The 27,137-nt window shown below is 39.0% G+C and overlaps 1 protein-coding gene across 4 annotated transcripts in view; it reads right to left on the reverse strand.

Moving 5' to 3' along the window:
• The window catches only part of LOC113526469 (membrane-associated guanylate kinase, WW and PDZ domain-containing protein 3), a 112,643-nt gene that overhangs the window by 28,189 nt on the left and 57,317 nt on the right, over window positions 1-27,137 (reverse strand). For all 4 annotated transcript variants that reach the window (XM_026913537.3, XM_026913546.3, XM_026913528.3 and 1 more), the window contains 3 exons: window positions 10,989-11,105; window positions 7,686-7,805; window positions 594-800 (listed from right to left, as the gene is read on the reverse strand). In XM_026913537.3, the coding sequence (XP_026769338.3) occupies window positions 594-800; window positions 7,686-7,805; window positions 10,989-11,105 (444 nt within the window). The remainder of the gene's footprint in view (window positions 1-593; window positions 801-7,685; window positions 7,806-10,988; window positions 11,106-27,137) is intronic.

A 27,137-nucleotide genomic window follows, 5' to 3' on the forward strand; every position in this document is an offset into this window, starting at 1 on the left:
GCTTGGCTTACTGCCCGAATGCCGAGTTTCTCCCTGTGTCTGCGTGGATTTAGCAGGTTTCCTCCCACTCCAAAAAAACATGCCAGTAGGTGTACTGGCTACTCTATATTGCCCCTAGCTGTGAATGAGTGTGTCCATGGTGCTCTGTGATAGACTGACATCCCATAATGGGTATTCCTGCCTTGTGCCCTCTGGGGAGGGGCTCCGGATCCATCATACCTATTACCCTGACCAAAATGGTCTAAATATGAATTAATAAATGTTTTTTTTTCTTCTAAATGCCTTGTAGAAATATATGGGAGATCATTTCTGTTCTAAAAGCATTTGATAAAAATAAAGAAAAACATAAAAATTAAATGTGGACCACACTGAATATAAAAAGCTATTGATTTACTATTTTTTGGGGTATTCTTTTAATTAGGATCAAGGTCATCAAGGTGTAAATTAAAATTGCTAAATTTAGCATCTGTTGGTAATTATACTTCAACAACAGAAAAATTTTTAACAAAATTTTACAATGTCTGAGGTCAAAATAGTTTTGCGGTTGAGACTGTGGTTGACAGTCAGATATACAGACACACATACACACACACCTGGAAGGCCGTTTGGCAGCGCTGGCCGCTCTTCATCATCCTCCTCCTCAGGGACAACACTGTCGTTGCGGTCCATCTTGCTGACGGAGGTGGTGCGCTTGCGTTGGACTTCTGTGCCAAATTCTTCCTCAAACAACACCTGGTCGACCAGATCAGGCTGAACCAGGTTGGGCTCTGCAGGGGGTTTGGGTGTGCCATAGTAGTTTCCTTCGGAAAGCACAACACAATCAATTTTAGCCATTTTTACTGAGATTATTATAATCAGTTTACAATTTTAATCACAGTGAAACTAAAATGATTAGCATAAATCAAGAACAAACCAAAAATCTGACTTAGCTGCATAGCTTTGCAAAAAATGTTACTAAAGTACAGCTGAAAGTGTGATGGGTATGTTGTTAGTTGATTTCAGAAAGCACGGCTGCTAAAAACATGCTGTTCCAGTAACACTGGCGACAGTGAGTCACCCTTCTTCAACTAAAAAGGCACTGATGGAGTGCTCTGTCTCATACACTCAAAAGACCAATACTGTAGGTTATGCTAAGTTTAAATTTAAACCACTGAGACTTGTGTACTTGGAAAACCACCCAGTAAAAACAGCTTGCTCCAGATTATGCCATCTCACCTTCATATTACAGAATCTAAAGCAGCCGCAAACTCTGTAAATGCACAGCGTTGTTGGTCAAAGAGACAGTCATGAAAGTCACCATAGGAGAGAGCAGCTGAAGTAGATGGCAGAGGGACTGAATAAAGAGCAGCTTAGTTATAAATTTATATTCATTCACATCAGAAAGCAGAGTTTTCAGGCAATGATGAAGTGAAATAAAGAAAGGACCTGAGGGAATGCTTCTTTGTCTCTGCCTGGTTCCAGCTCTCTCATTTCAGACAATGGTTTCGGAAGGGACAATACATTGCGTAGATTGACACATCAAACATTCTCATTTTGGTGGCACTCTGATAGCAATTACACTCTCCAATGGATTCAGTAATGAACCCCGTCCTCCATGTTTAATTTGAATGTAAAAACAGTTCATTCATATTCAGCGCCTATAATGGAGCATCTAATCAGTGTGTTGTATAATGATTAAATGATTTTCTAATACAGTGGTGTGTGTGTGTGTGTGTGTGTGTGTGTGCGCGTGTGTGCGTGCATGTATATCTGTATGTATGTATGTATGTGTGTGATTGTGTGTATAGTTTCATTAGTCCCTCTCTCTCAGCATGACACTAAAATCACTCAGTATGTTTGTATCCATGCCAAAGGGAAAAACATATGTCCAAATCACCAGTTCTTCATAAGTTACATCTTCATAAGTTACATACAAATTAATTTAAATCATCAGGATTTACTGTTTCTATTTGTTTGCCATTTTAATAATAATAATAATAATAATAATAATAATAATAATAATAATAATAACCCATGAAATAAAAACTTCTTGATTATAATTAATGCAGATAAACATTAGATTAAGGTCAAATATTTTTTTTTTTCCTGAAACAATAAACCATGTAATCATCACCTACATTAAGACTTTCACTTTGAACCATACAAGGAGCATAATTAGAGAATGGAAATGTAGCACACATGAGAATAAGCTTTTTTTAACACTATGTAATTACTGTCAGCAAATCAATTCACCTCTTTTTGAATATGCATTGGGACTGTAACAGCTCTGAAGGTACCTTTTTTATTAAAGGAGAGAGAAAGTCAAATACAGGACATTCACAGCCAGGTGTAGGTTAAACAGTTTGCTATTGTGTGCCACATTCATCCACTAACAGTGTTTAATCACCAAACAAACAACTTCTCAATGTATGACTGTCATGAAGGCATGACCACAACTCAGTATCAAAGTACATTTGTGGAATCATTTATCAAATCTGAGCTACAGTGAGCTTAATAATGTGACTATGAGGGAAATGTTACTGAAATTGTGGCTAAAGGGGAAGGTCATTTCCATGTCCACAAAGAATGATAAGATGATAATCTAAATAAATGACATTCTCAGAGAACTGTCAGCTGAAGAAAAGAGCCTTTATGATTTATCAGAGAATTAAAATGTGACACACCTTAATAGAGATTTATGAAATTACCAACATTTCCTAGCTTATCAACTACATCATAATTCCACAACTGCTCATTAGTGTTGATTGCTAATTAACTTGAGTATGAACCAGCATGCCAGAAGCACTGAGAATAATTAACAACTGATCATTACCCAAGGGGATTTCATTTAAATTACTGAGAAAAAGTAAATGTAGAATGTGACAATTTGAATATAAAGAACAGAGAGATTTTAATGCCTTTTTCTACCTCCAACAAAGTCACAAAGAGACTGTAAGGCTCAGTATATGATATAAATATCATTGGCATAATGGCATTTGTTCCCTTGGTTCTCAGCTTGTATGTATGTTGCACCTTGGAGCTGTGTGTGTAAAAGTGTGCGACTACTAGATGGCAGCCATTTGATCTGAACTTTTTTTGAACTGTTCATCTGCCATGTAGAGAAGGCACAAGGAGCTGCCCTGTCTATGAAACTGGCTTACTGAGTAGTGGCCGTTTTCACCTTAGCTTACAGGCAGGCCAGACACTTGACCCCTACTGTCACATACTTCTCTAGGTGGAGCATCTCCTCTTCATGGGCATTGCTTAAAGACATGCTGCTCCAAGAAGTACAGTAGTGTGCAAAAGTCTTAGTCACCCTGTTTTTATATTAATTTTGTCTTAGAGGTTCATTTAAGACTTCTGCATTATTGGGTCAGTAAAAAACATTTTAGATTTACAAACTTTACTTTTCCAAAATTAATGATGGGAACAAAATATTCGTGTCAGTAAATGACAGACCACTAAGTAATAGATAAAAAAATTAATTATTGGCTCTCAGGGATTACCTGCAAAAAAGAAGCAAGTGTGGCAATCAAAGTCTCCAGCAGAACTGTGCAGATTCTCCAAGAAGATTAGAAAAATGTACTACTTATAAGGAAAATATTTCCTTATAAAACTGCAAAAAAGTGTACCTGAGGCAACTGATGCATTTTTAAAACGAAGGATTGTCACAACAAATGTTGATCAGTTTTTGATCAACAGTTTTGTTCAGTTTTGTGCTGTTTACTGTTTTTTTTTTTCATTATTTTTGAAGGCATCTCTACATCACAGCATTTCTTTACATGTGTTTAAGTCTTTTGCACAGTTGTGTATGTGCTGCTGCCATCTGGGTGTCACTGTGTACCTTCTCCAGGTGCTACAAGGTTAACATTGTCCCTACCAATAGAGAGAGTGCAGAGGTTATCTTTCCATTCAGTCATAAGGTGTGTCTAGTTCCTTACGACACTGAGCATATGTTATCCAGGTGATTCTCGTTGTGAACATTTTAGAATGCTAGACAGTGGCTTGCAAAAGAATTCAATTTATCAGACTTGTCTGAATAACAAATGATAAATAAACATATTCTTCCTTTCAGTATTTTTATTGCAAACTCACGTTCATTTAGAGTGAATTTCCAAATTATTGGTTTTCAAAGAATATCAAAACATGAAAAATGCTGTTTACATAAGTTTTCAACCCCCAGATTCCAGAAAGCTCCAGTGGAAAGAAATTGTCTTAATGAGGACACAATTGCCTTATAATTGGCCTTCACCTGTGAAATATTAAAACAGCTCTCATTTTCTGAATGAAAACTACTTCAGTTGAACTGTCACTGAAGAGACTGTCAGTCTGAAGGAAAGGAGGGAAAATAAAGACTAAGGAGCATTCTAAGCAAGTTAAAGATATAGTAATGGAATTTCACAAGATCAGAATAGTGTGTAAAATTATATCTAAGAGGTTGGACATCCCAGTAAGCACTGCTGGATCAATAGTGAGGAAGTGGAAGCGGCAACACTACCCAAGCACTATCTAGACAAGGCCGTCTCTTAAAACACAGCACCAAAGGAAGACAGGAAACTGGTGATGGAAGCCCCAGTGAGGCCAACAGTCACTCTGAAGGAGTTACAGAATACAGTGGCTGAGAGAGGTTTCTGGAGTGCTGCACAATTGAGGACTGTATGGGAGGGTGACTAGAAAGAAACCGTTGCTCAAGAAGAGCCATATGAAAGCACAAGAGTTACCCAGTGATGTGTTTTTTTTTTTTTTGTTTGTTTTTTTGGTGTGATGAGACTAAGATTGAGATGATATATTTCTTTAAGATTTAAAGCACTATGTGTGGTGCAAACCTAACTCAGGCCATATCATATCAATGCCGGAATCAGCGGCAGACTCCATTTCACAGACTGGACCGTGGCCTACTAACGTGGCCGCCATGGACTACACTTCCCAGCTCTCACAATCACAGTCACATTCAAGCTCTCTCGATTAGTGATCACTCTCCCCTGGGCTCAATCTCTCACACACACATACACACATACACACCCAATAAATAGCCCACTCAAACACTCGCTGAGTTGTCTCGCTCAGTTGCATGTATTGCCTAACATACCAAGCTTTGTTCATCATGTATGCTTTTCTGGTTTATGATCTTGCATTTTGTACTGTTCTTGGATTTTGGAATTTGCTTAGTCTGCCTAGTCTGATTTTGCCTTTGTCTAGTCTGTTTGTTGATTACCTGACCATTTGTCTGTTTTTTTTACTTTGACTTTGTCTCAAGTGTTGGAATTGTTTGCCTATCTTTCTCAAATAATGCATTTACCTGCAACTGCAGCTGTCTCTGCTGCCTGATATACCTCAGTTAACACCATCCCTAAAGTGAAATATGGTGGTGGCATCATTCTCTGGGGATGTTTTTCATCCTCAGAACCTGGGCTTCTTGTCAAGATTGAAAGGAGAATGGATGGAAAATACTGGAGGATATTACAAGAGAACCTGCTTCAGTCTGCTAAAACAAACAAAAACCAACTACTGCTTGGGAGAAACTTCACCTTTCAGCAGGACAATGGTCCCAAACACAAGGCCAAAGCAATGCAGGAGTGGTTAAAAACAAAAAGGTGAATGTTCTACAGTGGCCAAGTCAAAGCCCCGATCTGAATCCTATTGAAAAGCTGTGGCACTTTTTGAAAATTGCAGTCAACAAATAACATCCATCCAACCTGAAAAACCTGGAGCAAATCTGCCATTAAGAATGGGTGGAAATCACTCCCAGACAATTTGCAACGCTGATAGGAACATACCCCAAATGACTTATAGCTGTTATTGCAGCAGAAGGTGGTTCTACCAAGTACAGGTCTGAAGGGCTTGAATACTTATGCAAGCAGCATTTCTCAGTTTTTTTTATTTATTTATTTTTTAAAAGATCTGCTGACAAATAATGCATTTTGAATTTGAAAAGAGCATATTGGTTTGCAATAAAATACTGACTGGAACAGTCGGTGTGAGTGTCACTGCTAATCCAGAGGAATCTGATGACTTATAAGGGGGTTGAATATTTTTGCAAGAATCACCTGAATAGCTTCTTGGGAGTGTGTACATGCATACCGACATCCTCAACAAAGTCATGAAGTGACTGGACACTCACATGTGTCATGGCCTTCCTTTCCTAAAACCTTCTCGTTGAGCACCCACCAGGTCAGCACTGTTTCCGAATGACAGCGAACCCTTGAGGTTTCAAATGTTCATAAAACCATCCAATTTTCATAGGTGTTCAATCACAATCAAATCTTTCAATCAACTCATATTTGGCAAGCACCTTAACCAAATCACTTACTATTGTATTAGAGACTGCTTAGAAATCAATACAGACTGTAGACAAAACAGAGTCAGGGAGTGCTAAAACATAATATGAGAATTTTCTGAGCTCAGCTTGTAGCTAAGATTAGATTAAAATAGAGTGTTAATGTGAAAATCCACTAAGTGGTACATTTGGAACATGCTCCACTTCTCTTGAAAAGAAAGCTAAAGGAAAGGCTTGGCTCAAAACAGTGAAACAGTAGCTAATGTGACTTTTGTGCATATACATCTACAAAATATATGCATAGCATGGTTAAATTTCAGTGTGCGTACTGTATTTTTTGACTTTTGGTATTTGTGTTTGTGTATGTCTGGGAGCACAGCATCTACTCTCTAAGGAAGGGTGCATATGGACATGTCTGTGTGATCTGCCAAGGCATCCCAGCAGGCTTTCTCTGGAACAACTATAATCACAGGGGCAACATGGGGATGCTTTAACTCCAACAGCCTAGCACACTCAGACACACGTTGCCTCTCATTCTTTCCTTTTCACTGTGGAGTTTGTATTGCCTTGTGTCTTGTCTAAGCAGATGTCTAAAAAAAATCACAGATCCACCCATATCAACCCAAATAGAACAAAAAAAATTGAAGACTCCAAACAAGTGCCACACTCAAGTGGAAAGGCTAAATTCAGCTTCACTGCCTTTTTATTCATGCTGGTCAGTAATGATCTAATGTGTGACATTTCTCTAAGCAGGGCTTTTCTTAACGTGACTAAGCCCTCCCTCTGGTATATGCGAAGCTGCTCCAGTGAGGTTTGCTCCAGTGAGGTTATTACAGTGGTTCACTTCTCTGATCCCTGTTTTTATGTGCGCTTTATAGCAGTCCAGCACAATGCTTTGTAAAGCACATTAACACAATGTAATCTCACACTTGCAGTGAAAGTGACCAATTTCTGTCCTTAAATCTATCTCTGTATCACTAAATCTATCCTTCAGCTTCACAGTGACTAAATGCTATATATCAGAACTTTGCCATAAGATATATAGAAAAAAAAGCACCATGTAACATGCTATGCTAATTATAAAATACAATAATATTTGACAATTTTATCATTTATGTAAAGTGGCAGTGTAATATATCTCGATTACACTTCACCCTAAAACCAGTGCCCTAGTTTACATGCCTTGCTGCCCACAACAGCCCAGGACGGTATCCCTCCCTGCCTGTGAGCTGTGATTTCCCTGTTTGCCTTTTCTCTGATTTGACCATCCTGCTAATATTTCCTTGACTGATCATTGGATTGTCCTATTGTTTGCTGATAAATGTCATTACTGTGACTACTGCCTGCTTAACAACTTGGATTTTGTACTGTTTTTCAATAAATGCTGCACATGGAGCCTCACTTCTCTACCGAGTCTGGTTACACTTACCATCATAAGTTCCACTCTCCAGGAGTAAACCATTCTCCTCCAAGATCCTGAAGTCATTTACACTGATGAAGTTGTAGTCCACTCCAGGAACCTCCCCCTCTCTGGGCACACGGGTTGTACCTTCAATTTGGAGAAAATAATGTGAAATTAATGCCTTTTCCCTTTATCAAATCACTTTTCAGTTCAATTTCAGTCCAAGTCAAGTGATTTAATGAATGGAAAAGTCTTCAGTCCCAATCTGTTTTTTTTTTTTTAATAACAGCTAGATAAGGCACCAGAGAAGTTGAATTATAACTACAGATTATATGTATAAGTAATCTGAATAAACAGCTTTATAAAATATGAGAATACAAGCAGAGTCTACTTATTAGAGTTATTTGTCAAAAGACTGAAAGACAGCTTGTGCTTGATGACTCTAAAGTCTTGACTGAGTGCTGTGAGACTGAATAAAAGAGAAAGAAAATACAAAGAAGGCTTTGAAATGTGCCTAATTAGCCAAACTGAGAAGAACAAAAGGTTATTCCGCCCATGACAGGGAACATATTGACTCTCTTGAAAGGGTTAGTCAAGTATGGTCATATATCCCACCACACTGGCATGTATTTGAAGGAAGATTGTGCAAAAAGTCAGCACAAAAAAAAAGAGAAGCAAAATGGGAAGTGTGGCTGATTACATGTTCTGTTTGACGTACTAGACATTTTGGTAATTAGTCCAGATCTATCTATCTTTTACTCCTTCTGCAGGAAAGCGCAAGTAGCTTCTTCATCTGTTGTCACCTCAATATCTCTATACTAAGAGTGTATCTAGCTGGCTAGCAAAAATTTATGATCCTGATTGGTTAATCCTGTTTCTATCCATAGCTGCTGGAAGCCAATAAAACTAAGGGACACGTTCTTTGATGTTTGGGGTGGTTAAATATGGAAGCGTAATGACTCTGTTGACCTTTTTTGACCTTGAACATAACTATAGTGCAATTACTGTGTGAAACAATGTAATTTAATATACAATCAGCTTCGCTGGATGTGTGTTATATTACCCACCCACAAATAAGCATTTGGAGCTGTCATAAAATAAAAACCCAAAATCCCACCACTTGTGCCTTGGTTCAGCAAGGGTGGGTTTTGTCAAACAAATATTCTTTATTTATGAAGAACTGCAATGATACATTGCCATTTTAGGACCTTAGTGAAAGAAATATTCAGAAAAACGTTCAGTTTCTAATTCAGTTTATATAGTCCTCATTTAAGGGCTATATGGTTGACCCTTTTCACCATTTGAACGCTAGTAAAGTGAGGCATTGGGAGCGTATTTTGCAGCCACATCAAAAGGCGTTTTGTGATGCACCTCCATGTGTATGTAATCCGCAGCAACACAAGCATACGTAAGTTCCATTATCGCATGATAGCTGAAGACATCTGAAGATCTGAAGAAAACTGAATGCACTTGGCGAAGAGCACTAACTGTAAACTAACAGACACCCACCACTGTCTGAGTCAATATTGAGACACTGACTAAGAACTTCTCACCACATGAGAACTTTGAAAACTGTGAGACTCCCAGCAATAGGCCACAACTTTCCTAGCCCCTGAACTTTCCTAGCATCTGTTCAAAGCTCAGTTTAACTTTTCGATCAACTCCAAATCTTTTACAAGATTCTAGAACAGCATTTAAAAAATACAACACAGATCCATATATTACATTTGTTGAGCAAGGGAACATAGCTGTTAGTGTGGATGTGGGAGTGAATATATTGGAGAGAATGTGTGTAAATGTGTGTATATCTGCCATGTCCACTGGGACCTTCTTTGGAGGAGAGTCGATTGTTTGGCTGTACACACGAAGCATCCGAAAGTGGCATTTCTTTCAAATACAAGGCCAAAAATAAGAGCTGACATTTCTCAGCTTTGTTTGTGTGGGTGCTACGAAATGCCACCAGGCTTTGCTCTGATTTGAGGTACATTTACATTTGAATTCTCAATATTGAAATGTCAGTGTCAAATGGCTGGACTTCAACCAGGAGTAAATGAAACATCCTTGAAACATCACAATGAAACAGTCACATAAAAATAGGATACTCTGTGGATCTCACGGATGGATTTAGTACAAGATCTGAGGGTTAACAGGGTGGGTGTGTTCTACAAATGAGAGGAAAACAGAGAAGAAGGAAAGAAAGAAGAGACGAGTGGGAATGCTGAGTACCACCTAAGGGTGTTCCTTCTCTCCCTCCATCAGAGAGGCTTTCAAAAGCTTTTATTGTGTGCACCCTGATGCTGCTCTGTGACTCCAGTGGAGGCACTGTCTTCCTCTTTTTAAGCCTTTCCTTCCTTTTCTTCCTATTCTTCCTATTTGTCCTACTCTATACAACTTCCCTATCCTTCTTGCCATCTCTTATCATGTCAACTGACCAGACAGGGGGAGAGAAAGAGAGGTGGGGAGAGATTTTAAAAAAAGACAAGGGAGGAAGCTGTCAAGTTGTAACTAGGTTGTGTATGGAGTGACCTAAGGACAGCAAAGCAGCATGTTCTGTTTGAATGTCACCACACACTGAAGTTTTAATTAAGTGTCTCATTTTGGACTCAGATCAAAGCGTGACACTGTGCTTTATCCTGATCAGGCAAGCTGTCGTTAATTCAGTTTTCAGTATCAATCACTCCACAGTGTTCTGAAATAACACCACCAATTAAACATTGTGCCACAGCTATATTTTATACATGGCACAGAGAAAATTTTATGTCTTTGGACAAAAAGGAAATGGATAATCTTTAATGTGAGAAATGAACATAATGTCTTGATTCTGCTTGGTATCAGGAATACTAACATTAACTTATGTACAACATCTGTTTCATTTTTTTTCCCCCATGATTGCCTCATACGTAGTTCTTGCCTTGTCACCCAAAGAAAGACATGCAAAGGACCTGAAAGAGGAAAAAGCTTATAATTTCCCTGCCAAATTCAGCACACAGTAAGATCTCAAACCTCAACACCTTTGTAAAAACCATACTACTTGGAACACTTCATCCAAGACTTTTCAAGGCCAGAAAGTCTGCAAGCTTCTTATTCACATATGCTCAAATGAAGGACGAGGTAGCTGAATAATACAACAACCCAGCTGAGAAGCAGTGTTTCACTAGCGTCTCTCTTCACAGTCAAACATCCAGACAAACCGAAGTGACCTGAGGCAGCCGCCTCCACTTTGACAGCCAAATGAGAGGAGACTTTGGAGATAACAAACAGGTTGGCAGATGGACAAATGTGTGTGTGTGTGTGTGTGTGTGTGTGCGCGTGCATGTGTGTGTGTTTTACATGGTATAGTACGCAGGTAAAGGTTGTCCCGGATGACTTGCTGCAATTTGTGGTCCAGTGAACCCTTCTGGAACTGCAAGCTGAGGTAATGCCTCAAGTCTGTGTTTAGCACTTTGCCTGCAAAGACAAAGGAAGAAAGATAAGAGGGTCAGAAAAATGAATTAGGCTCAGAATTCACTGCCATTATAAAGCAAACATACATGCAATCTGATCCATATGAATGTACAGTCAATAAAATGGATTTGCATATGTGTAACTCATCTGCAAGTGCAGATGCTCTGCGTGATATTTATTGTGGGCAATCCGGGAATTGTAGTCAGTGTCTATAGCACAGGAAAGCAACATCAAAAAAGGATAATCACTGTTTAAAATCAAAACAGGCAAAAGTCATAACCAAGACGTAAAATGGCACAAAACTCCAGAGACATGCTGTAAGGCTCGGACATAAGGTACCAAATGCTTGATAAGACTTGTTCTAGCTAGCAGAATGGCATCTTGGCTTTTTTTTTTTTTTTTTGGCACCTAGTTTTTTCATCTGAATGTCATTGCTTTAAGCAATATATCTCTACACTACCACAGTCACATAACAGGCATAGTGCATGTCCCATTTAGATTTGCTTGCTTGATTCAGCAAGCACAGCCTTTTCAAAAAAGTTAACAATGCTGACAGTCTCATAGCACAAACAGACATGAAATGAAGGCCTCACAAAGAGGAGTCTTTCTGTCTCCAGTGTCTTTTCTCTCCACCAAACTTTAGTGTTGGTGAAAGTGGGAGAAGTTTGTGGAGGAGTGGAGAAGAAAGAAATGTAGATAAGAGACTGAATGAAGGGGGGAGTGATAGCAGAGAACTGTGGAGCAGACAGTTCACATTATCGCTCCCTCCCAGCTGCCAACACACCTGAACCAAACCATCCAGAACAAGGCCTGGTACAGGTGTGTTGAAAACAGATGAAACAGATTTAAAAAGAAACAGCAATAACAGACAGAATGTAAAACCAATGATGCAGAGAAAGGGAAGGATAGAATATAACACAACCCTGTAATACATATGGCATGACATGGAAGAATCACCAAGCCATAAACTATAAAACGGTTTATATAAATCAATTTAATTCAACTAAATTTTATATGTATAGCACTTTTAACAATATACATTGTCATAAAATAGCTTTACAGAAGTCTAGATGTAGATTTAGACCCCTGAAGAGCAAGTCAGTGGTGATAGTGACAAGGAAAAACTTCCTGAGAGGACATGAGGAAGAACCCTTGAGAGGACAACCATATAACCATATATTACAAAGTGAAAATAAAGTGTGTTAAAGATGTTTAGTATGAATATACCGTTAGTAAGAGCCCTAGGATGAGCACAAGACAGTCTTTATGATTATAGCGGCAGGTTTATTTAAAATTTAAAAATATTTCAGATTCCACAGCTTACTGAAACTTACATTCCCAGAGGTGCCCTACCATACACCTTGCTCTGCACACTGCAATCTGATTGGCTGAGTGATAAATAAGCTAATTATTTTTTTTAAATGATGTCATTTGATGTCAGCAGTGCTTTGAGTGTTTCATTCTTTGAAAAAAAAAAAAAGTTGATGGCATTCTGGTTCAGAAAAAATGTCTAGTGTGAATCTAGGTGCCCTGTCCTCAGTGGTTTATCCATCACAATATCATCTCTTCAGTCTGAAGCACAAAAGCTCAAAAATCGGATGGTAATATTTCTGAAAAATTCTGTAGGATTTTTGGGTAAAAGTCTCGGGAATTTCTTACGTCAAACGTACATGTGACTAGTGAGGAAAACATAACAGAAATTAAAATGTCCTTTTTTGTGTTGCTTTTGTACCCTGAGGGCAGAAGTGTACAAGTATGGCCAAACACACCCACACACACTCACACACAAGTTAACAGAAGGTTCTCAGTCCTGTGGGTCTGTGATTGCTCTCAGAGCAGCTGTGATCTGACCCTTTTTTTGATTGGGCAGAAGGAGAGATGGCACACACATGTATCACATTTTCAGTCTCACAGTTACAGATTTATTTACACACCCACAAGTTATTAACAGCCATAAAAAAGTTGCATCATCATCTCTCCCCCTTTTTCTCTCTTTCTCCATTGTTTATTGTGCTATGTTTGACTGACAGGAGATGCACCCTGTGGTCAGACTTAGGGACTTCTTTACTGAAAATATCAACCATCAACAAATCCCCCTCTCTTTGTTGTCTGCTCTCCGACAGTGAGGACCCCCAAGCTTTTACTTTTCCTGCTGTTCCTGCTCTAAGCCTTACTTTCTATAATCTCACCCTGACTCATTCCACTTTTCTGAGAAAGTGGGACACGTGACAGACAAGGAATCATCTCTAGCCCTGTAGACTGAGCAAACCTCTGACTCCAATGTGCACCGCTATCCCTTCCCGGGCTTCCAGAGACTTCTACATTTCTAAATGAATGTCCCAAATCGAACCAGATTTACAAAAATCACCCTTAGAAAAAAGCAACAAAAATCATAAGATTGTACAATGTTTCTTAATACCAGTTTTGTGACTGTATAAAATGCAAGGTGTTCTTAATTTAAGTACCATCAGGGGTAACAGTAGTGGTTCAGTGGTGAAAGCTCTGGGCTACTGATCAGACGCCAAGCTGCCAATGTTGGGCCCTTAAGGAAAGCCCTTAACCCTCTCTGCTTCATATCATGGCTGATTCTACGCTCTGACTGATTTCTAACAAGCCGGTATATGAAAAGAATTTCACTGAACCTGTACTTGCGACCATAAAGTGTTTTCCGTAAAGTTTTTCTAACTCTGCTGCTACATCTTAACCAAGTGATTTGAGCTAGGTTCAAATCAATTTAACACTTATTTTTAATAACATCCTCATAGAAGAACACTAATGACAGTCTTTAATCTAATACAGACTTTAAGGGTGTTATTCTGCCTGTCACAGATTCTCTTCCACTACATTTACATCAGGAGTTGGCAATTATGTTTATTTTTAGCACTCTTCATTTGAGGTCCAAAACGGTGACCGGTGTTATTCACTACAGGTGCGATGGGGACATCATTATCTCCGTAATCGATTCATTATGTGTTCTATTAAGCTACAGTCAGCAAAGGCTACAGTGAAAGCTTTCTGACAAAATGTCTCTTTCTAAACCATGCACAAGGACAAGAAAAATGGGAATTATTAGCTTATTTTGCCATTTTTCACCAGTGCCAAAGCCAATATGTGTGATGTATAATGGAACTCCAAAATTAGCAAGGGGTACAATTCAAAAAATTATTTTGATGGTACATAACTATACAGTGTATTTAACATGACTTTCCCACCTGAGTCAGAAACAAGAAAAAATGAACATAAACTAATATGAGTTATTGTTGTCAGGGACTGGAATTTATTTGCAAGTGCTGGTATTTTTTGAGGAAAAGACAAACAAAACAAGCCAGGTGCAAAACAGGATCATCCTTAAACACACAAACAAGAGCAAGAACAATGTGGTATAATTAAGCAATATTGCATGAGCAAGAGTGCGATTATGCTGAATATCAGCAGACTGAGGCTCGTGCCTAAGGCTGAATCACAGCCAAGCTGATATTCAGTATAACTGCACAAATGCGAGGGAGATATTGCTTTCATACAACAGTTCTATAAACAAGAAAGTGATATCAAGTAAGTGACATTTTGGACACAATATGGCCAAATGTTCTGTTTATTTTTGCTCCACTAGCGGAAATAGATCCCGAAGAAGCCACACTCACTTTATAGCACATCGGCCAGTTGACTAGCTAGCTCACAGTGATTTGTACTTTCCCATTAAATGTGCTTCCAGTAAAATTGGAGTCCCTTCTTACTCTTCATCTTCATCTGATGAGCTCTCATATTTATATATGAAAGTCTTAAGTTATATTCCTGAAACCTTTGCCATGTCTGCTGATGGTGTCGCTAACTCTTTATAACTCTAATTTTATGTGGCGAATACAGACGAGCGGAGTGATACACACAGTGAAACTTCCCAGTGCGGTTATAGTAAATATAAGCACTCTTGGAACGCCGCTCAACCAATCAAGTTAGTGGACCTGAACTAACTGTTGTATAATACATACATGAGACTAAAAATAACCAAGCCGAGACATGACAAGACATGACAAAAGCTTTACAATTTAATTTGTTTACATTCAATTTCTATGTTTAATTTTGCTTTATGTAACTTTAAAAGGAAAATTCATTTTTCCATCTTTCATTTATTCATCTTCAGTAACTTGGTCAGTGATGCAATGGATCAGAAGCCTATTTCAGGAACGCTGGGTGTGCGGCGAGAATACAACCTGAATGGTACGCCAGTCCATCGCAAAGCACCATGCACGCACTTAATTCACACCAATTGACAATTCAGTGTAGTCATTCCACCTACTGGCATGTTTTCGGGAGGTGAGAGGAAACCCACACAGACACAAGGAGAACATGTGAAGCTCTGCACAGACAGCAGAGCATGAATTCATGTCAGAATGGATTCTACAAGAGGCAGGATGTAGTGTGCAGTATTGTTGTACCATGCATACATGCTTGTGCTGCAGAGTTGCTGCAAATTGGACAGATGCACACTTCAACTCAAAGATAGAGTTAAAATCCAGTAAATCAATAGAGTTAAAATCCAGGGACTGTGCAGGCCACTGAAGCGATAAAAACTTGTTATATTCTTCATTTTCCTGGAAGCATTTAGTGATTATATGTTAAGCCTTTTGACACAATGCATTATCATACAGGAAGGGTTTATTCAAGCGTGGATAAACTGTAGCCATGAAGGGGATATAGAGCCAGCCTGTACTGTTCACACCTAACATGGTGGCTCCATGGACTCATGTTGCTTGTGTCAAATTCTGAGCCGCCCATCAGCATGATGCAAAAACTGTGCCCGCTGGAGGTGTGCTGTTTTTGTACTCGACTGCTGTTTTCAGTAGCCTATTTGAGAGCCTAATTAGTGGTGCATTCTGAGATGACCTTCTGCATAAAATGGTGAATTCAGATTCATTTGGTTGTCTGCTTGCATGGTTCTTGACATTTTCCTCTAACCCATTTGAGCCAAAAAAAATTTAAGGGGCACAAAATTTGGACCACATGATCTAAAATCCTCTTCTATGCATGAGAATTTCAAACACAGTGTGAAAGCCAGTGACTGATATTATATCACACTGATTGACTTGCACCTATACTCCTCTAGAAAAGGTCAAGAATAATAATGAAGTAAGTGTGGAGAGAGGAAGTGAGAGAAAGACTGGGAAGCAATGGAATCTGGCTCATTAAATCTCCCCCAACAGTCCCGCTTTCTATCATTCTTTGCTTTTTGTGTCTCTTTTGCATCCACTTGTCTGAGACAATATTGTTAGTCATCCTACAGAACAGACATAAAAATATTTACCCGTCTCTTTAGAAAAGGTTCACAATTGTGCTCGACAATACATACTTGACAACAGTAGTGAATCATGATTGTGAATCATGTAAATGTATTATAACACTGGTATCACTGCGTCCTTTTCTGCCTCAGGACAGCAAATATCCAGCTTTCATCATTTAAAATGAGAAATTCTCAGAGCAGTGTCTGACACTCACAGTATTCTTTAGTACAAGTGTGTATATGAATCCCAGTTCTCTTGTCTGCTCTGTAGCTGTAAATTATGAAAGAGCAAAGAGGATAGAAAATTTTAAAAACAACAAAACTAGGATTTAGTACAGACATGGGTGATGATCACAACACACATCCCACTCAAATACAGCTCGCAAAAAGTTGGAAAAGGATAAACAGACAGCTAAATGGCAATCTCTGTTAGAATTCAAAGGAGAAAGAGAAAAACAACAGACAAGAATGACATGCGATTGATCAGCGCACGGAACTAGACTGGTAGTAACGAGCCAAATCTGTTCTCAAGACAAAGAGAGAGAGAGAGAGAGAGAGAGACCTATTGTGATGATGATGTTATCTCCAACAGTCTCATTTACCAAAGGAAGTGTGTGATGTAGGAGAAGATGTATGATCAGCACCAAGACCAACTGTAGCTATTACAAATCAAGGAGCTTATTTCCACCCACATGTGTTTATCTGATTTACAGCATTTCCGAATAGTGGACACTGACAAAGTCTGTATCAGGAGTAGAGTGAAATAAAGTGTAAACATGGGAGCTGTGTTGTGCAAACCCCGCCCTTCAATAAAAACAATATTGGCAATATTGGCAAATGAGTAAACTGGAAATGACCAGGCCTGTCAGATTCTTACACTGATGTTTGTACAGATTCAGGACATTGTTGCCTCCATGACAGGCCTGACTGTTCCTCATACCAGACATATTTTTCTATATCTGTCCATGCCAAAAATCAGAAACCAAAATTCACCACTAACATGTCAACTTGAGATTATAATGATATTACAGAGGAGATACAGTTTATTCTGGATTAGCTACACTGAATGAAATTTCTGAAAACTGAGAAAGATATTCCTAAAAGTAATGAAAATAATCCATGAAAGCCAGAACAACTAAACTGCAGTGCTAGCTACTGAGTAATAAACCAAGAGCAAGTCATAAATTTCTTCCTTTAGGTCACTACATGGGTCTACATAGCTCACTTTAGTGCAATACATTGTGGTTTAGAAGCTTTTTCCAGAATAGGAAGCTGACCATCAGGTCTGACAATCGCTGTTACCATAGAAACAGCTGTAAAGAAAGTGTCCTCTAGCCTTTACTCACTTATAATGGAAATTGCACATGTGCAGTAGCTGGAAAAACCTGAAAAATATTTTTGTGTCAGTGGAGCCAAAGGTCATAAATTGTTTAGAACACTTTTGTCAGATTTTTACCAGTGATTTCAAAGCCATTTTTGAAACATCAGCTTGGCTATGAGTTTAAGGTTTATGGGGCCCACTGACAGCCTAATGGCTGCCAAGTGCACAGAATTTACTATAAGGACAAGGATAATGAACACTAGGCCCATAAGCCTATCCAAAAAAAATCTTTATGATCTCTAAGGGCTTTGAATATATGCTATCAGTAAAAATATTCCGTAGTCCATACAGACGCTTCCCAATCCAACAGTCGTGATTGATGCACTGTATCAACTTCCACTGAGAGATTAATGAAAAGGGCAACAGAGTGATGCCTAGCTTTAAGACAGCTTCATTTATCATTAGGAAACAATAATATACTGTGGTCGCTGTGGCACCATGAACCCGTAACCCAACATGTACACTTTGACCCCTTAAATGGATTAACGATACATAGGAGCACATTCCTAAGCAAATCTACATTTGCTCTAAAATCTCACCAATTAGGCTCACTTCAGGACACCAGCAGTCTCTGGTAGAGCAGAGCTCAACATACAGTCTTCTGTACTACAAGCTAATACAGAGAACATGATAAGAGAGAACTCAAAAACAAATCTCTGTGTGTGCTCATAACTTATGCATTATGTAGCTAGTATTTATAATGGGTTCCTGGTAAATTGTACACATTAGAGTAGCCACAGACCTGAGTGGGTCTCTAAGAACAGACACACTCACTTTAATGGCTAAAAAAACATGCACATAATGGTAATTATGTAGTTCTGTGCTTGTGCAAAAAAAAATCTGTTCAGTTTTTCAGAATTGTATTGAAATGTTAATATAATGGTCACTGTAGCACAGTAAATGGAGGAGGAAGAAAAATGTTTAAGAGAATGTTTGTTGTTCACTTTCATGTAGCACTGTAATATGTAGTGAAAACAAAATGTAGCACACAGCCATGCTTTTTGTTCTTAGTACAAGGGAATGCCATTCCAGCTGCACGGCCATATTCATGAAAATTATTTCATCGTGCCCCACTGCTGCTTCATTCAGATGGCAGCCTGCTTGAACAACAGTTGAACTTAGGTGAATGGGCATTGATGGGAAGTTGCTGAGGAAAAGATTCCTACCTGTTACGAAAGTGACCTCATCAGAAGGTGTGTGTTCTGTAGCTGTGTAACCAGAGAGGAATTTAGGCAGGGCAGAAAGGTTTACTCGGTAAATGTCTCACATCAGGCCATGAATGTTAAGACAGCTTAAGACAAAAGGCTTTTAACTGCTGCCTATACTCAGTGGCCACTTGAACACCCTACAAATACTAGCTAGGACTGCCTTTGCTCTCACAATAGCCTATTAGAAACATTCCTTTTACATTCTGGTCCACGTTGTCATGATTGCCTCTCATAATTGGTGCAGGTTGGTCGGCTGCACGTTCATGATATGAATCTCCTGTACTACCATATCCTAAAGGCACTCTGCTGGATTCAGATCCCGTGACCGTGAAGGCCATTGTAGTACACTGAACTCACTGTCATGTTCATGGAACCAGTTTTAGACAACTTTGTGATAATTTACCCATCTTATAATGGCTACTTCCAGCATGATAATGCCTTGTGACATGGTGCATTATCATGCAGGAAGTAGTCATTATAAGACGGGTAAATTATAGCCATGACGGGATGCATATGGTCAGCAACAACACTCAGATAGGCTGTGGCATTCAAATGATGTTTGATTGGTATTAAGGGGCCCAAAGTGTGCCAAGGAAACATACCTTACACCATTACACCAGCAGCCTGAACTGTTCACACAAGGCAGGTTACGTCCATGGATCCATGCTTTCGATGTCTAATTCTGACCCTACCAGCAGAAATTGAGCAAGAAATTGACCTGGCAAAGTTTTTTAAATCTTCAGCTGTCTACACATTCCCTCTGTAGCCTTATATTCCTGTTTTTGTCTGACAGAAGTGAAACTAGATGTGATCTTATTATGTTATAGCCCGGCAGCTGCCTGAACTTTTTTCTGCTCACCATGGTTGTAAATAGTCTTTATTTGAGTTACTACAGCCTTCCTGTTAGCTCAAAGCAGTCTGGCCATTCTGCGCTGACCTCTATCATTAACAAGGAACTTCTGCCCACAGATCTGGCGCTTACTGGATGTTTTTGTTTTCACAATATTCTGTGCAAACGTCAGAGACTGTTGTGTGTGAAAATGTTTGACGTGAACATTAACTGAATGTCTTGATCTGTATCTACGTGATTTTATGCATAGAGCTGCTGCCACATGATTGGAACAGCTGGTGCACAGGTGTTCCTAATAAAGTGGCAGGTAAGTGTGCTTAAGTACATCAGTAATAATAGTAGACGTAGTAATTCAGCACAGAGAAACTTTCAGACAGTCAGGACAGTCCTTGTCAGCTGTGTAAACAGAGTACACCTCACCATCTGTCACTGAACACAACCTTGTGGTAAAAAATGAACAACCAACTGTCCTTCTCACCTCACACTGCTAAACAGTCTCGCACATGCAGCTTTCTCCTCTACAGTGTTAGAAGGATCCAGCTGTTTCTATCCATAGAGGCCACTCAGGTGCTTGTTCAATCCCTTGTCATTTTGAGACTACTACAACTCACTCCTGGAAGGTTTGCCCGTGTGCACCATCTGACCTCTGCAATTAATCCAGATAGAAGCGGTAAAACTTCCCAAGTTCTCCCACACCACCCCATTGCTTCGCTCTCTCCATTGGCTTCCAGTAGCTACCCATATCAGATATAAAACACTGATGCTTGCCTACAAAGTCAAAAATAGATCAGTGCCCACCTACCTTAAATCACTTATCGCACTCCACTCTGCACTATGCTCCTGCGGATCCTCTAGCACTGCTTGATTAGACCCACCATCTCTCAAAGTACAAGGAAGACATGCATCAATGCTCTTCTCGGTTCTGGCACCCAGGTGAGGGAAATAACTTACCCAGGCTGTCACTGACTGAATCACTGGCTGTCTTCAAACAAAGACTAAATACCTACCTCTTCACCAAGCACTTTATCACTTTGTTACTGAAAAAAAAACTATTGTCTTGTGTTTTTTCATACTGTACTATACTCCCCAACAGGGTTTTTAGACTGATGGTACTCTTAGTCCATGGCCTGGTGAACAAACATGAGGATGTGTTTTTGATAGAGACTACAAAGCACTGGATGGAGCATCTGCCAAATGCCATATATGTCAATATATATGTATATGTATACTGTATGCATATATTTTTTCCTCTTAAAATGTTGGGTGTTGGGTGGTTTGGCACTGTTAAATAGAAAATGTATTTCTTTCCATTACAGGAGGACAGGAGGAGAGGGAGGTGAGAATTAAGGTGCTACAGATAAGCAGGAGTTTTTAATGGAAAAGTGAGGTAAAAATGAACTTAATGGCTTATCTATATGCTTTCAAGGTTGAGTTGCGTACTTTATTTGTAAAGCCTCATTGCCTCTGCCTGTCCTTCACACTTGACCGACACAGCCCCTTGCCAATCACCATCTGTCCATCTGCAACAAACAGTCTGTAGTTCACAGACACCTGAGGAAACCAAAGCACCTTTAGCAGTTTAATCTATGGAGAAAAAAAACAACAAACCTACATGGAAGAAAAATTTTTTTATTTGTCAGAATACTAAATATCAGAAATACACTTTAATGTCTTTATATTCTGACTGTCTTTAGGCAATTCTAACTAAAGTCACACCAAATCAATTTTTTTCAAACATATTGCAGGTAATGAAATTAATGAATTAGGGAAATCGAAAAGTTTAACCACAAGCCTCCTTCAAGACTCATCTGACTCTTCACTCTTCTCAGACAAAAGAGCCAAAAGCCCCTCCAGGGGTTTGAATCTATTAAACCTTAATTATACCACCAGAAGGTTCTATTTATTCTGTCAAACAGCCCATGGAGAGGTGAAGATGAATCACTACAACATTATTTTTAGAGGACCGTGGTTCAGGGAATCAAGTACAGGAGATTTAACAAAATTCACACTTCTGAACATCCTGAATTGAATCCAGAAAGACTAAATGTCAAAGGCAAAGGGAGAGGAGAGTGACTTACATTGCCAAACTGCACAAATCTGCATCGAATAGCATAACTGCAACAGTAAATCTCATGTAAAGTCAGCTGTATGTGAGTGGATAACTTCTGGATTTCTCAGCTGGTGTTAATGTTTTGCTGAGACATTTATAAGTGGAACGTGTTTACTGTTGCTGTGCAGAAAGGGATCAAGTACATGAAATAAAAGGATGGTGGAAGCACACTGCCAGAGTGTAAGGTTTTGACAACTGTTTGTGTGTGTGTCTGTGTCTGTGTGTGTGTGTGTGCGTGAGAGAGAGAGAGAGAGAGACATTTGACACAGTGCTCAATTTGTGTAGGTAGCTGCAGAATCCAGAGTGTGGAACGAGAATGGAAGGTATTATCAAGCTGCGATTCCAGGGGAACAGATGCTGTTGCAGTGACTGATCGCTGGTCAATGTGCTGCACTCCCCTCAGATAACTGGGGTCTCTCTCAGGGGGACGGCAACTGCAGAACAGCTACACCAATAGTCTGTAAAAGACCAGTCCAGCTGAACCCAATGATGGAACGACAAGAGCTAAAGAGCTTCTAACAGCAGATCTTTAAATAAGGAGTTACTGTTGAAATTGTGTACTTTAATATCCAAACCTCAGAATAAACTAGAGACTCAATTGCTGCTCAGGCAGTCACAACCATATGGCATACCACATGTCCCAGTTACAAGCAGGTCTGACCTTGAACTTATATCTGTTTCTGGGGGGGTTTTCATCAAGTCAGTAGCAGTATTATTCCAGAACCCCTGTTGATTTGTTGCAACCACAATATTTCTCCCTTACATACATGTTTTGGTTAATGCAAACACACTGTAATACTCTTCCAGGGCAATCTTAAATGTATTAATAAGACATTATGAAATAATTAATCTTGCAAATCTTCCATACTTCTATGAAGCTCTGAAGAGGCTAAAGAGGAGACAGCATTACAGAAATATTTCTTATGAGGACTGGATTTTATACAGTGTGTTAATTATTAAGATAAATTTATGAACTAGACCTACTTAAAGTGAGCTGCACCCATAGCAGATAAGATGCTTGGTCAGCTTATCTGTTGGGCAAGTTTTATCTAGAGAAGCACACAAATGAAACACATGGACACAATTTATTATTTCAAGAACACAAAACCATAAAAAAGTACATAACATGAACATATTTCATGACTTTGATTTTAGAAACTCATAACTAAAAATTGTGAGAGTATTAACACATGAAATGAAAAAGTAAATTATTTGTGACCGATGAATGTGGGTGAAAATGAATTGTGTACAAACCAAGGTTATACACTAACAAGGTAAAAAAAAAAGTTTGTCTTTATATAACAAGCAGTCTGCAAAACCAACACACCAATGCATCTCAATATCTCCAAAATTACACTTGCTTCATCTCTAGCTGTACACTGACTGTGCATGTTGTAAAGCATTGATACAATACAGCCTTATAAAAACCTATGGTCCTGCACATCTGCACCGTCAAATCATAATCAATTATATTATCATGGTCAATGGTTCTCTTATAAGGCAGATTGTGAACTAGCAGCTGCATGGCATGGAGTTGCTGGCGCAGGTTGTTCAGTACCAAAGGCCCTTCCAAAGAACTGCCAAAGCTCATTTCCTACATCTTCTTCAGTCATTTGAGAGGAGAAGGCTTTAGATGATGAAGAGCCAGAAGAAGCACTGCTCTTTCTGTCCATTTTCCTATCAATTGCCCAGCTGCTAATTTTATGCCTTCGACTAACGTGAAATCCAAACAAGCCTGAAGTGTCCTCACAGGGACTCTGATAAAGTGGAAGTCCTTCTCTCCTCCCACACTGCATTATTTTTGCTCTGGTCAGGAATTGAAGATTGTAAAGGAAAATCAGAAGGGCTTTTCTCTTTGGTTTTAGCATCCAGAAACTCCAGCTAAATGCCAAAAAAAGCTAGCTTCATGCATTTGAATGGGACATGAAAACCCAGATGTCTGGATTCAGCTAGAGCTCTGAAATGCTGAGTGAAATGAACTATTATGCAAAGTAAATGCTTGTCACCAACCAACAACCACGAAATAACTGCAACTCTTCTGATAAGCTGCAACTGCACATGCATAGAATTGACCATTTATAATGGGGACCTATGTGGGGCCATAAAGCAAAATCAGGGGTTTGTGAGTCTTTTTAATAGCAATAGGGATTACAGTCAACCACAATCAACCACTACAAAAGTCTATGAAACAATGATAGGTAGTAAGTAGAAAGGTAGTAAGTTATTAAGGTTATTTATAAGTACAAGTGACTGTGTTTAATCCAAAACTGAATAATTTAAATGAAGAACAAATAATGCAGACTTGAATCTAACTGAAAAATGAATAAAACTAGGTAAAGTGCTGTTAATGTTATATGCATCAGATTTACATTTTAATATAGTGTGACTTGTTCGGGTTCTGTTTGTGAAATGTTATAAAGAATAATATAATAAAAAGGGAGAAAAAGCTAGATAGAATATACTTGAATGATTTTGTAATATTTAAAAAATAAATCAGTCCTGAAATCAGAAGATGGTGGAAGGCTTTTTTTTAAAGTATAAGAACAACTGGTCTAAGGTATAGTGAGAAATTATTACTCAATGACAAACAGGCAGTGCAGAGCTGTGGGGTTACTCAGGGATTGAAAAATGAAACATGTAGGACACAAGCAGCCATAGATCAATCAGTGGTAAGGGACTGGATAGCAAGGGAATGTGTGTGAGTGTGTGTGTGTGTGTGTGTTTGGCAAGGCAAGCAAATGGGGCACACCTGATATCTACTGCTGCTGAGGCTTGAGGGCATCATTATGATGTCAGTTTTGCTCAAGGGCAACACACACACACACACACACACACACACACAAACAACAAACCTTCTCTAAGTGTGTGTCAAAGTAAGTATGCGTCAGTGTTCACAGTATACACACAGGGGCCATCACAGCATGCCCCATTGTGTATGAATGAAGGCCAACCATGAGAAACCAACCAGCAGAAGACGAACGTGGTGTTTACAAGCCTTTATCCTCAAACCCATTCCCCACGCCACCACCTGAATCAGTATTCACTACCACGACCTCCCTAACAGACCTCAATTCCCAAATAATGACACGGTTAAGTATTTATGCTAACGTAGCTGAGAAAAAGAGAGAATGATAAGGAGGGAGAGGGAATTGTAATGGTGTTTACCATCTAAATGTTAATCACTGTGTATTAACAAGATCGAGAGAGGATGTGTGGGCATGACTCAAAACAAAGAGATGGCTTTTGAGATTCAACACTAGAAAGCAGGTAGAGAAGTACAAACTGGCTTTTTTCACTAATTAAAGTGGCATGTGGTATTGATCTCCCTTCTACGGAGTGTGTGTGGGTGTTTGGCCTGTTGTCTATGATTCTCATTAACAAGCTTTACAGGTTCGGATCAGAACAGCAATTATAGAAAAGGATCATGTATTACCATCTAGGCTGCAATTCATGTATAGAATGTAACAGAGAAACATTTAGGTAAGAGTATATTTGTCAAACTTTTTCATTTTTAGGCTTTGTAATTACATCTTAATCCTTTAGACCCTGCTCTAACCCCAATATGCGCATCTATATCCAGTTAATCCAGCCAATTATCTGAAAATTCGAGGAAGATGTGTTTCGATTGGAGTGGGAACTAATCTCTGCAGAAAAGTAGGTCTCTAGGAACAAGATTTGATGCCTCTGTTTCAGTGTTTCACATCTGTTTCATCCCATCAGTTCTTTATCAGAGCTTTCATATAGTTCATCAAGTGTATGACAGCAAGGAAAATGCTAAACCATAGCTATGCCTCACGGACTTCTATCATAGTGATAGAACACAATTTTTTCAATGGCAAAATTGAAAGTATCAGGCAAAAAATTCAGACTATAAATTTAAAACCAGACAATTTGATAACTAACCCTGTAGATAATAATATAACCATATCAGATCAGCAATTAGAATGTTTTACTCCCCTTCAAGAGACTGAACTAATTTCACTAATTTCCTCATCAAAATCACCAACTTGTATACTAGATCATTTACCAACATGTTTCTTCAAACAGATAATTCCAGAAGCAATTGAACCTATTCTAAAAATAATAAAGGCTTCCCTTAGCACTGGCTATGTACCTAAATCTTTTAAATTAACAGTCATCAGACTCCTGATTAAAAAATCTAACCTAGACCTCTGTCAGTTATCAAACCTCCCCTTTATCTCCAAGATCCTAGAAAAGGTTGTAGCGCAGCAGTTATGCTCATACCTACATAGGAGTAACATTTATGAAGTGTATCAGTCAGGATTTAGGCCTCATCATAGCACAGAGACAGCACTGGTTAAAGTGGTAAATGACCTATTACTGGCCTCTGATCAGGGTTGTGTCTCCTTGATGTGCTGCATGACCTTAGTGCAGCTTTTGATACCATTGATCTACTCTCCTTGATAAACTAGAAAATGTTAGTGTTAAGGGAATGACCCTTTCCTGGCTCAGGTCTTATTTGACTGATCGTTAACTTCCTTCTACTTAATTATGACTAGATAGAAGTACTTGTACTAGGACCACATGCAGCTAGAAGTAAGCTTTCTGATTACATAGTATCTCTGGATGGCCTTTCTGTTTCATCATGTGCAGCAGTAAAAGACCTTGGTGTGATTATTGACTCCAGTCTTTCATTTGAAGCGCATGTAGATAATATTACTAGGATAGCATTCTTTCATGTCAGAAATATTGCTAAGATAACAAATATAATGTTACTACATGATGCAGAAAAACTAGTTCATGCTTTTGTTACCTATAGGTTGGATTATTGTAATGCCTTACTGTCTGGATGTTCCAGTAGGTGCAAAACAAGCTCCAGTTAGTCCAGAATGTGGCAGCGAATACTTATTATATTAGAGCCAGAAGATATGACCACATCACCCCTATCTTATCCACCCTGCATTGGCTCCCAATCAAATTTCACTTTGATTATAAAATACTACTATTGACTTATAAAGCACCAAATGGTCTCATGCCACAGTACCTGAGCGAACTTTTGGTCTTTTATGATCCGCCACGCCTACTCAGATCAAAAGGTGCAGGCTATTTGTTGGTATCTCACATAGTGAAGGCTACAGCAGGGGCAGAGCTTTCTCTTACAAAGCCCCACAGTTATGGAACAGCCTTCCAATTAGTGTTTGGGACTCAGATAGTCTCAGTGTTTATGTCTAGGCTGAAAACATATTTGTT

The sequence above is a fragment of the Pangasianodon hypophthalmus genome, chromosome 2 (assembly GCF_027358585.1).
Source record: "Pangasianodon hypophthalmus isolate fPanHyp1 chromosome 2, fPanHyp1.pri, whole genome shotgun sequence".
NCBI classification, from domain to species: domain Eukaryota; kingdom Metazoa; phylum Chordata; class Actinopteri; order Siluriformes; family Pangasiidae; genus Pangasianodon; species Pangasianodon hypophthalmus.